At 54.8% G+C, this 12159-nt stretch overlaps 1 protein-coding gene and 1 long non-coding RNA gene across 4 annotated transcripts in view; one reads left to right on the forward strand and one right to left on the reverse strand.

Annotated features, from left to right (window-relative positions):
• Positions 1-12159, forward strand: part of LDLR (low density lipoprotein receptor) — a 31925-nt gene extending 19766 nt beyond the window's left edge. For all 3 annotated transcript variants that reach the window (XM_003981898.6, XM_023245495.2, XM_023245494.2), the window contains exons 10-18: positions 25-252; positions 2817-2935; positions 3145-3284; positions 5298-5439; positions 5551-5703; positions 5954-6136; positions 8524-8601; positions 9640-9797; positions 10428-12159. In XM_003981898.6, the coding sequence (XP_003981947.3) occupies positions 25-252; positions 2817-2935; positions 3145-3284; positions 5298-5439; positions 5551-5703; positions 5954-6136; positions 8524-8601; positions 9640-9797; positions 10428-10463 (1237 nt within the window). In that variant the 3' untranslated portion in view covers positions 10464-12159. The remainder of the gene's footprint in view (positions 1-24; positions 253-2816; positions 2936-3144; positions 3285-5297; positions 5440-5550; positions 5704-5953; positions 6137-8523; positions 8602-9639; positions 9798-10427) is intronic.
• Positions 7114-9686, reverse strand: LOC123382196. Its single transcript, XR_006590195.1, has 2 exons — positions 9545-9686; positions 7114-9434 (listed from the first exon to the last, which is right to left on the reverse strand). It is a non-coding gene; the product is annotated as an uncharacterized LOC123382196 (long non-coding RNA).

Raw genomic sequence — 12159 nt, forward strand, 5'->3', positions numbered from 1 at the left:
CCTTCCCCTGCTCCTCCCCCTCAGCACCCAAATCGACAGAGCCCCCGGCTTCTCCTCCTATGACACCGTCGTCAGCGAGGACCTCCAGGCCCCCGATGGGCTGGCGGTGGACTGGATCCACAGCAACATATACTGGACAGACTCCATCCTGGGCACCGTCTCCGTGGCCGACACCAAGGGTGTGAAGAGAAAGACGCTCTTCAAGGAGAAAGGCTCTAAGCCACGTGCCATCGTGGTGGATCCCGTTCACGGGTGGGTGCTGCTAAAGCCGAGGGCCACGGAAGGAACGGAGAACATGGGCGGGGTTCAAGAACTGGTTAGGGCTCCAACCGGGGAAGGCGTGTGCCCGAGTTGGATTGTCCCCAGCCACAGTGGCTCCTGCTCTCAGGAAAAAGCAGGACCTGAACAGTCGCCCTTCCCCCACCCACCCTTTGGGAGCCAGGGGCCAATCCCTCTTGAGGTTCGCTGTGGTCCCCGAGATGGGAGCGGGCCCTGGAAAGCTGTGCCCTCAGGACGAGAGCCCCAAAACCAGAAGTTAGAATATGGATTTTTTTTTATTTATTTACTTTGAGAGAGATGGTGTGAGCAGGAGAGGGGTGGAGAGAGAGAGAATCCCAAGCAGGCTCCATGCTGTCAGCACAGAGCCCGATGGGGGGGCTCAAACTCACAAGATCATGAGATCAAGACCTGAGCCAAAACCAAGAGTCAGACGCTTAACCGACTGAGCCACCCGGGCACCCCAAAGTAGGGATGTTTAAAATGGTATTCAAAATTAGTACTTATTTAAATCCCGATTTGGGATTTTATGGCCGAGTATCCTGTGCCTGGACAGGAAAGGTCAGAACAGTCGGCCCTGATGGTAGTTTTGGGGAGGACGTCACAGGGAGTGAAGGTCGCCACGCCTCGGAGCCCCCAGGAGGGTGTTTGCAGGGCCCGCGGCTGACTCAGCAGCTCCGGGGCCCACTTGGGGGGTACCCGTGTCCCCGCCCCGTGTACTGCGCCTGTTACGCCACACCTGCTGGGTGTGGAATTGCACAATTCTGGAAGGGCAGCCTGGCGGCAACAATCAGAGGAAAGGGGAACTCGGGAGAGAAGCACGAATCAGGTGGGCTAGAGCTGGGGTGCAGGTAGGCCTGGGTCCCCATTGAACAAAACATTTGTTCTCGTTTGGCGGAGGGCCACTCGGTTGAGTGACTTTATTCCCGCAGCTTTCAGAAAGAGAAAGACTCCCGGAGAAAACCACTTAGATACAAGTCGTGGTACGTGCGTGCATGCGTGTGTGCGCGTGTGCCGTCTGCTCTTGTGTTTCCCCCCACAAATAGCCACACGTGATCACACAGTGTTCATCTGGCTTTTTCGTTTGGCGTATGGGGTTCATTCCCTGTTGGCTTGTTGAGCCACGATTTCCTTGTACCCAGTGTGTGGAAATTTAGTTATTTTTCCCCCTTACCTCACACAAAGGCTGCAGATACCTTTGAATACCTTTGAATGTGAGTCACCGCAGTTTACCTGCAGGACTGTAGATTCTAGATTCTTCATTCCAGAAGTTGGATTACTAGCTCCGGGGGTACGGGCGTGGATAGAGCAGCAAATTGTCGTTCAGCACCTGGATTGTGAAACCGACCCTCCGTCCAGAAGGGCACCCGAAGACTCCTTTCCCTCGCTGTCGGCAGCAGGTCTTCACTCTTGCCAGTCATTATGGGGAGACTGCTGGTACATTTGTCTACTTGTGAGTTCGAGCATCTCTTCAGAGGCTCAAAAGCCATCGGAGATCCGCTTCTCGGTGTAGATGGGAAAGCAGCGAACGCAGGCATGTGAGCAGGGATTTGTAGCCCCACGTTCACAGCTGCCAGGGTATGGGCCCCCCCAGTGGACGAAGGAGAAACTAAATGTGGTCCGTCCACCCAATGGCATTTTACTCAGTCTCAAAAAGGAAGTAAATTCTGGCACCAGGGACGAACCTTGGGGACATTATGCTAAGTGCAAGAAGCCAGACACAAAAGGACACATATTATAGGATTCTACTTCCAGGGGGTCCAGAGGAGTCCCATTCATAGAGTCAGAAAGCCGAGTGGTGGGTGCGGGGGGCTGGGGGAGGTGAAGGAAGAGGCGGCATTTAATGGGGTCAGAGTTTCAGCTTGGGAAAATGGGAAAGTTCCGGGGATGGCTGGTGGGGATGGCTGCATGGCGGTCTATGTGTACTTAAGGCCACTGACTGGATACTTAAAAACGATCAAGATTGTTTGGGGCGCCTGGGTGGCTCAGTCGGTTGAGTGTCCGACTTCGGCTCAGGTCATGATCTCACGGTTCATGGGTTCGAGCCCCGCGTCGGGCTCTGGGCTGATGGCTCAGAGCCTGGAGCCTGTTTCGGATTCTGTGTCTCCCTCTCTCTCTGCCACTCCCCCACTCATGCTCTGTCTCTCTCTGCCTCTCAAAAACAAACATAATAAATAAATAACAATCGAGATGGTTTATGTGGCGTATATTTTGCCACAATTAAAAAAATCGTTTTAAAGCAAAAAAAAAAAAATTATAAAATTAAAAATGTATAAAAGCCTTCAGAAAGGCTGAAGGGTATACATTACGGGTCCTGGTCCTGACGTTGGAATCAAAGTCTCCCTTTGTTCTTGAAGGTTCTAAATCCTGCCAGGTCTCCCCATGTTGCAGGCACTAGGGTAGCGGAAGAACCAGTCCAAGGTCTCCTTGGGGGGCTTCTTACAATTCCTGGCCTGCTGCTCCAGATGGAGGCCGCTCTTCGGGGCACGCTGGGCGCCTCCCCCACTGACCTTCTCCTGTTCATGCTACTCTCCCACCAGCTTCATGTACTGGACGGATTGGGGAACCCCCGCCGAGATCAAGAAGGGGGGTCTGAACGGCGTCGATGTTTACTCGCTAGTGACGGAGGATATCCAGTGGCCCAATGGCATCACCCTGGGTATGTCCTTGGGACCGTGGTCCCTGGGGTCCACACGGCCCCGGAATGGGGTTGTCACTCATACATGGTGGTGGGTTGTTGGGGCTACTTTTCTGGGCACATCTCCGCCGGGTCCTTGGGGATGCTCCTTCCTGCGGGGAGTGGAGTGGCCAGGCCCGGGCCCCTTGGGCATCGGCGTATGACCTCTCCTTGTCCACTGTGGGTTCTAGATCTTTCTGGTGGCCGCCTCTACTGGGTTGACTCCAAGCTCCACTCCATCTCGAGCATTGATGTCAACGGGGGGAACCGGAAGACCGTTTTGGAGGATGAGAAAAAGCTGGCACACCCCTTCTCCTTGGCCATCTTTGAGGTGGGGGCTGGAAGCAAGTGGTTGCTCCTTGGGCGCCTGAGGGGATTCACATCCAAGTCCCGGTTACTGAGCACGACTGACATAGGAGGCGTAAGCGCTCAGGCTAATGGGTCAGCCCACATTGTCTAGTTCATCCAAGCCAGGACTAACTTAGAAGACTGTGGCTGTAAAAAGGTCTTAGATCTGGAGTTATTTCTATTTTCTTCTCATCAAAAGAGTCAAAGAGTTGTTGCTTGGTTTTTTGGGGGTTTTTTATGTTAATTTTTTCTTTGAGACCGAGATCACAAATGGGGGAGGGACAGAAAGAGAGGTTGAGAGAGAGAATCTCGAGCAAGTTCCATGCTGTCAGCACAGAGCCTGACGCAGGGCTAGATCCCACAAACCATGAGATCGTGACCCGAGCCGAAATCAACAGTCAGACGCTTAACTGAGTCACCCAGGGGCCCCCACGTTGCTTTTTTTTCTTTTCTTTCTTTTTTTTTTTTTCTTAAGTAAACTCTACCCCTAGTGCGGGGCTCGAACTCAAGACTCTGAGATCAAGAGTCACACACACTCCCAACAGAGCCCTCCGAGCACGCCCTCTCCAAAAGAGTCTTAGAGTAGGAATTCTCACTTGGAGGCCATCTTGCCGCCCAGGGGACATTTGGCACTTTCTGAAGACTTTGGTTGTTGCACTTGAGGGGGGGTTACTAGTTCCTAGTGGATAGAGGCTGGTGACCACCCTTCAAAGAGAAGAGGGGACCAGCCAAAGTGGGTTGTCTGGCCCGAGTAGCGCCACAGCGGAGAAGGCCTCTGAGGAAATGTTGCTATATTCGTACACCCGTGTTCAAGCAGCAGGATTCACAACAGCCCAGAGGTGGAAGCGACCTGGGTGTCCCATCAGAGCTGATCTGCTAAACAAGATGTATATCTATACACTGGAATGTGGTTCAGCCTGAAAAAGGAAGGAAATTCTAACACATGCTCCAACACGGACGAGCCTTGAGGGAACTAAGCCAGACACAAAAGGACAGATGCTGTAGAATTCCATTCTTTTTTTAAACTTTTTAAAGTGCGCATGCGGGCGAGCAAAGGAGGGGCAGAGAGAGAGGGAGACCGAATCCCAAGCAGGCTCGAACCTCAGATGTGGGGCTGGAACTCCTGAACCGTGAGATCATGACCTGAACTGAAATCAAGAGTCAGATGCTTAACCAGCTGAGCCACCCACTCGCCCCTGTAGAATTCCACTTACATGAGGTCCCTAGAGGAGTCCCATCCATAGAGACAGGAAGTAGATGGGGGGGTGGGGGGGGGGAGTCAGTATTTCATGAGGACAGAGTCTCAGTTTGGGAAGATGAGAAAGTTTGGGGCATGGGTGGTGGGGAGGGCTGCACAACCATGTGAATGTATTTCATGCTACTGAACACACTGAAAAAGGGTTAAGATGGTCAGTTTTGTGTGTATTTTATACATTTAAACTTTTTGAGTTTTTAACAATGTTTTTATTTTTGAGAGAGACAGAGTATGAGCAGGGGAGGGTCAGAGCGAGAGGGAGACACAGAATCTGAAACAGGCTCCAGGCTCTGAGCTGTCAGCAGACAAACTGTGAGACCGTGACCTGGGCCGAAGCCGTCGGACCCCCAAGCCGACTGAGCCACCCAGGCGCCCCACAATTAGAACTTTTTTATTTTGTAAAAAAATTTTTTAATGTTTATTTTTGAAAGAGAGAGAGAGGCAGACAAAGCATGAGCAGGGGAGGGGCAGAGAGGGAGGGAGACCCAGAATCCGAAGCAGGCTCCAGGCTCCAAGCGGTCAGCACAGAGCCCGACACGGGGCTCGAACTCACGGACCGTGAGATCACGAACCGAGCTGAAGTCAGACGCTCAACCGACTGAGCTACGAAGGCGCCCCAAAACTTTTTTTGAAGAAAAAATAAATGAGGCTAGTGCCACCTAGTGCTGCTTCTTCCCGGAGATTCGTGTGCCCTCTGCCCATGGTTAATGGGATCTGCCATCTCTTTTCATGCCCGTATAGGATAAAGTATTTTGGACGGACATCATCAACGAAGCCATTTTCAGTGCCAACCGCCTCACCGGCTCAGACATTAATCTGCTAGCAGAAAACCTGTTGTCCCCGGAGGACATTGTCCTTTTTCACAACCTCACACAGCCAAGAGGTAAAGACGGGGTGACTGCCTCCCCCCTCCGCTTCCCTGCTGTTATTTCTGGAACTTTCCAGAATTTTCTAATCTTGTTCTCACCCTGACTCCCTGCCTCTTCCGCCTCAGGGGTGAACTGGTGTGAGAGGACGGCCCTCCGCAACGGTGGCTGCCAGTACCTGTGTCTCCCGGCCCCACAGATCAACCCCCACTCACCCAAGTTCACCTGTGCCTGCCCGGATGGCATGCTGCTGGCCAAGGACATGAGGAGCTGCCTCATAGGTAGGGGAACCAACCTGGGCACGAGTCCTGCTTCCGCCACCCTTGTGTCTGTAACACTCGTGAATCTCCCGTTTGGAGTACAACCAATGATGGAATAACGACACCGTTACTAGCAGGTTTCAATTTTCACTACATTGATTTTATTTCTTTGTGGCCAACGGCACGCACTTCCTCTCCGTGGTCACAAGCAGCACAGTTATCAGAGGGGCACTTGGGCCGCGGGCCACTCAGGAGATGTTTCTTCTTTCAGAGCCCGAACCTGTCGTGACCCCCCGGGCGACCTCCACGGTCACGGTCAGGTCAACGGTGCGCTCCACAGCCGTGAGGACGACAGTGCGCCCCCCAACCGCGGGGCCAAAGCACACAGCCGGCCCATGGTCCGTGGCCAGCCCTGAGTTCACCACGCCTGAGACGGTGACAGTGTCCCACCAAGGTAGATGTCGGGACTACCCTGGGCCCTGGTTTAACAGCTCGGGCATCTCGATGGGCCAAGGGAATCTTGGTGAAGGGATGGAGTGGGCTTACCTTTCACCCCTGCACTTTCTGACCTGGCCTGTGCCTCGCGGAAGCCTCCGTTCCCCTCTCTGTTAAATGGGGCTGATAACAGTGCCCGCCAACCCCCCCTAAGGCGTGTGAAGGCTTTGGGTGCGTGGTGGTGGCTTATCCCAGAGTCCTCCAGGCACAGGGACCTAAAACATTATCGAGGCCCCTTTGATGACCTGTTTTCAGGCACTTGCCCAACAGGGCCAGGGTGAGGTGGTGAGGCACTCCCTTGGGCACCATCTGAGGGCGTACCAAAAGCCCAGCACTTAAATAATATTTTATTACATTATTTTTTTTTAGTATTTTTTTACTGTTTATTTTCGAGAGAGCGAGCGAGCGTACTTGTGACAGAGCATGAGCAGGGGAGTGGCAGAGAGAGAGGGAGACAAAATTGGAAGTAGGCTCCAGGCTCTGAGCTGTCAGCACAGAACCCGATGCAGGGCTTGAACCTGCAAACTGTGAGATCATGACCTGAGCCAAAATCAGATGCTTAACCTACTGGGCCACCCAGGTGCCTCTTTAATGTTTATTTTTGGGAGAGAGAGAGAGAATGAGCAGGGGAGGGGCAGAGAGAGGGAGAGACAGAGGATCCAAAGCAGGCTCTGAGCTGACAACAGAGGGCCCAATGGGGGACTCGAACCCACAAACCGTGAGATCCTGACCTGAGCCAAAATCAGATGCTTAACCAACTGAGCCATCCAGGTGCCCAACTACATTTAAAAAAAAAAAAAAAAAAAATCACCAAACTATGGGCCATGGGCCAAACACTTGGTTTTGTAAATATAGTTTGATCAGAGCCAGGGTCTCAAAGAGGCAAGTGTAGAGTCAGATCCTGTCTTCCTAAAAATGTGATCCTTTGTCATGGGATCTTGGCCTTAATTTTTATTAAACAAAAACCAAAAAACACCACACACATTAGGATGTTACTTGATTACTAAAGTCTTTTTGGTGGGAGGCAGGGAGGAGGCTCTAAGTTTTTGCTTGTGGGAGGGCCTCGCTGTCCTCACCCTACCAGTCTCAAGGTCAGAGCTGGGCTCTCAGTGAAATCAGTGGAAGACTTGCCATTCATCTCTTCGGCCACCAGAGGGCCCCTGTCCTGGAGTTCGATCAGCTAGAAAATGGAGCCCCTAGAATTTTTTTTGACCAGAAAAAAAAGGGGCGCATCAGCAAGTTTCAGACATTTTCCCCCACTCAGAGTAGCTAAAGCCCCTGTGCAACCATAAACAAGGTAAAGCGGGGACTGCTGTGGTCAAGGGAGGCCGGGAAACCTTTTTGCTTGGGGGTGCCCCTGCTTGAAAACCCATTTCACAAACAGGCCTGTCTAGGGCGTCTCGATTTTGGTGAATGAGTCCTTTTAAGGGGAAAAACTTCTCAAAGATCTTGCTGCTGCCTTATTTATTTATTTATTTTAATGTTTATTTATTTATTTATTTTGAGGGAGGGGGAGGTGCAAAGAGAGAAGGAGAGAGAATCCCAGGCAGGCTCTGTGCTCAGTCTCATGAACCATGAGGCCATGACCTGAGCCGAGATCAAGAGTCAGATGCTTAACCGACTGAGCCACCCGGGCACCCCACCTTATTTTTGTTAAAAGTTTTCTCAAACCTGAGCCGATGTCAAAGTAGAAATTCCATGCACCCAGGTGGGGTTGACTTTAACTGGTGACCTACGTACATGTGACCCAGGTGTGGTCTTTCAGTCTTCCCAGCCTGTTTGCCTGCTTGAAGGACTTTAAACTTTGATTTGCACGGGGCCCTTACAGGGCTCAGGTGCACATTCATGGTTGCGTAACGAGGTCTCCCCCAATATTTATTAACTGGGGACAGTTGAGACAGGACTAGGGCGCTTCGGCGCGATCCAAGCCAGGCACTGGGGTTGCTGCACGGTATGGAGTCACGTGGTGGCCGCTGCCCCACCCAGAACGGTCTCATTTCCATCAAATGCAGACCCGGGGTGAAAAATTCCACCAGCGACCTCACCAACTGTTGAGAACGTACCTGCAGGCTTTTGCCTGCCAGACCGTTGGCCCCTTTCCCAGAGCCTCGTAACGCTTGGCTGAAGGGCCCTCTTAAATCTGCTCCATAACCGTGCCTGCTAATGAATAAGGCCCCAGCGTGGTGCCTCCCAAACCCGGGAGTCCCTCCGAGTTGCTTTGAGCTTTTAAGGACGCCGAGCAGCACCAGGCGTTTTTCTCGCGCGTGTCGGCGGCCGCACACGTGCCGCGTTTTCCGTGGCCCTCGCTGTGGATCCGAACCTCACTTTCTCCCCTCTCCCGAGCAGCCCTGGGCGATGCTGCCAGCAGAGGAGACGAGGAGAGACCGAGGAGCGTGGGGGCCCTGTACGTCATCCTCCCCATCGGTAAGCCCATCGGGCCCGCCCCACTTCCCGGCTCCCCGCCGGAGGACCACCCTGCCCAGCCAGCCGGTCCGGTCCACCTGTATGCCCAGGATGGGGGCGCCCCCCGCCCACGTGCCCTGTTCATCACTGCGGCCCCCTTTGTAGCTCCATTCACTCAACAAATCCGGTCGAGCGCCTGCTGTAAGGCCACTTCTGGGCCGTGGGGCTGCAGCTGTCCCCGCCGCTGGGTCAGCTGCAGGAAGGGGGCTGCAGAGAAGGCCTCCCGCCACCGGAGGGGCGCCTCCTGGCAAACAGTGCTCTTGTAGGGGGAGTTTGGGGGGTTCTACACCCTCCCATCCCTGTCCATTGTAACTCCGTTAGCATCACACCTGATTTTCCTTTTCTAAGGAAATCCTTCCGAGGTGTCCCTTCCCCACCCCCAGCCCACTCACAGGACCTGCACTTTAGTGCCCAGTGGCCGTCTGGCTCTGAGTTGACAGGTGGCAGTGGGACCCTTGCCTCCCGAACAAGGCCCCCACCCTGTGTCCTCCCAGCAGAGCCTGAAGCTGTCCCACGCCCTGGGCAGTGGCCAGGTTTTGTTTTTGTTTTTGTTTTTGTTTTTTTACAAACCTGGCTAGGTGAGCCCTTGGTTGTCCCCTGGATCTGGGAGGGGCATGGTGCACCACCCAGGGGTCCCCTCATAAACGAGGCAGAGAGCACCCAGATGGAGAAGAGAATGAGTTTGGCCGTGTCCATAGAGAACAGTCCCATTTCTGAAAGAGCCCCATGACTCAGAAGCACCTGGAAGAATCGACTGCGGTCGGGTATTTCCGGGGCGAGCCAGTCACAGCGGGCTAGAGATTAGAGATTGGTCATGTGTATGGATAGGTTCCCCACCCCCACCCCACCCCCCCGACCCCGCAGTGGACAAGTATGGCTTGAAATTGGAACAAAAAAAACCTACAGAAGTCCGAAGCCAGGAGTCTGCAGGCGGCATCACTTGGGGACGTAGGGCTCTGGGGCCACCTGCTGACCGGGCTGGGCCACCTCGCCCTGCAGTGCTGCTCATCCTCCTGGGCTTCGGGACCTTCCTTCTCTGGAAGAACTGGCGGCTGAAAAGCATCAACAGCATCAACTTTGACAACCCCGTGTACCAGAAGACCACGGAGGACGAGGTCCACATCTGCTGCAGCCAGGACGGCTACACCTACCCTTCGGTGGGCGCCCTGCGCCGCCCCGGCGGCCCCCTTCCTCCCTGCAAGGCCGTGAGGTCCTCCGGGATGCTCCAGTGGTGGGGGACCGGCAGGGGGACAGGGGATCGGGAGAGGAAAGAAAACAAGAAAGCCAGTGGGGGCCGGGAGGGAGGGAGGGAGGGAGTGCGATTTTAGATAAGGAGGCTGGGGCAGGTCTCCCTGTGCAGGGACAGCCCTCGAGCAGGCTGGTGTGCTTGAGGAACGCAGAGGTGGCCGGAGCGGGGACGTGGGGGCTGTCGAGGGAGGAGCCGAGTGACAGGGACCATGGCAGATGGAGCAGGGCCTTGTGGGCCATGGGGAGGATTCTGGCTTTGCTCTTAGAAGGTAGGAGCCACGGAGGGTTCTGAGCAGAGGAGGGACTTGACCTGGCTCAGGGCTCACAGGCGCCCTCCCCTGGCTGTGGGAGGAAAGACCGAGCCCCAGGTCGGGAGCCCTGAGCCCAGGGTGGAACCCGGTGTGCTGGTTCAGCCCCGCGATGGGGCCGGGCTGGCTGCGGGGTGGGGCCGAGAGGGAGCGAGGAGGCGTAGGTGGCCTCTTGCCATGTTTACCGACTGTTGGACTGATCGCTTCCGGCGTTTATCTTTCTGTTGACAGAGACAGATGGTCAGCCTGGAGGACGATGTGGCCTGAGCCGCCGCCTCGAGTCCTGTGCTTCCCCGGAACCTGCTGCCCGACGCGGGCAGGAAGAACACTTTCTCCCAGGACCCTTGACCCGCGCCACACCCTTCCTCCTGGTCCCTGCAAAGAAAGAAGTGACCGAAAGCACTGTCGGTGGCCACAGCCTCAGCGCCGGCAGCCGCTTGGCCTGCCTGCCAGAGCTTTGTTTTATATATTTATTCTTCTGGGAGGCAGAACGGGCTTCCGACGGCGCACACGCAACGGGTTGGGGTTGGGTTTTTTTCTTTCTTTCTTTCTCTAGGAATAGCGGAGAAGAGCAGGCCAAAGGAGCTGGGGGGACATCTCTGTCCCCTCCAGGGACCGCTCACTTCTCCCCCGCTCCCGACGCACTGACGGAGGGGCACAGGGGGAGAGGCGCACATGGCTTTGAACCGCGAGAGCAGGCACTACCCCCGGGGTCCTGGGTAGCTGCCGGACCCCCGCCTCTCTAGCCCGAGCCCCCCACTCAGGAGTAAGTGCGTTCACCCCTGCCTTGCTGGACGGCCAGAGTTAGCTTTTGCTCTGCTCCCCCCAGATCTGGATCAAACTAGGGTTTCCCCAGCGAGGTTCGTGCCCTCCCTTGACGCCAGGACTCTGGCGTCGCTGTGGCTCTGGCCAAGTGCCGCATCCCGGGGGGGGGAGGGGGGCCCTGAGGCCCCCCCGCCTCCATTCCCCGAAACCGCGACAGCTCCCAGAGAGAGCCCGAGCCACCGATCGTCCTTAATATTAAGTGCCTGAGCTACCCCGTTACCCGAGGCGCGAAGGCAGCGGCCGCCAACCTCTAAGAGCACCCGTCACTCTGGGTGTGGCTGTCTGGACCCCAGCTCCTTCCAGGTCCCCTTGCACTTTTTTCGTTCGGGGCCGTATCCTGCGTCAAGTCGACGTTCTTACTATTTTGCACTGGTTTCTGTTCCAGGTGGGAGGGGTCCGTGCGGATGAGCCTGCTGTCTGGGGCCTCCCTCCCCCGCCCCCCCCCCCCCCCCAATCAAAGTCACAATCACGACTCTCCGGCTCCTGTGGCCGCTTCTGTGCAGATGCCCCTGGGCCGTTAATTTCCCCGCGAGAAGACGGTTCGCTTTAGCCCTGCAAGGCATCCCCTGGGCTTGGCCATTTTTATGGGACTTCGGAAACCAAACTTTCTGATCCTATCACACATGTCACACTCACGACCAAAGAAAGAAGTGCGAGCCTCTTGTGGATTCCCGCCTAAAGTCGTCCAGGGAGTGTCCACGTTCACTGCATGACCACTAAGCACTGCGTCCTACTCTGCAGGAAACTGTGAAAGCCTTTTCTCCTCTGGAAGCATGTAAATAAACTGCTGTACAGATGCGGGGGCGGGGAGGGGCGCTTTTTGTTACGTTTGCACTTTGTATATTCGTTAGACATTTATCACTTATATATATGAAACAGAGATCTATTTATTTTTGCAAACCCTGGTTGCTGCATCTGTGACCCCTCTGGGGGCTCTGCATTGGGGGGAAGTTGTCTCTGAGACGCCTCTTCACTTTTGTACAAAGATGATTCGTGCGGGCTTCGCGCGAAGCCCTTCAGGAGAAATGGGTCCGTGTTGGGTTGTTTTGGGGGATGGGTACCGCTTTTTACAACCACTGTATAGAACGTTTTTATAGCCTGAATGTCTTACTGTGATCGATTAAATTTCTTAAATGAA

This window comes from Felis catus, chromosome A2 (assembly GCF_018350175.1).
Source record: "Felis catus isolate Fca126 chromosome A2, F.catus_Fca126_mat1.0, whole genome shotgun sequence".
Taxonomy (NCBI): domain Eukaryota; kingdom Metazoa; phylum Chordata; class Mammalia; order Carnivora; family Felidae; genus Felis; species Felis catus.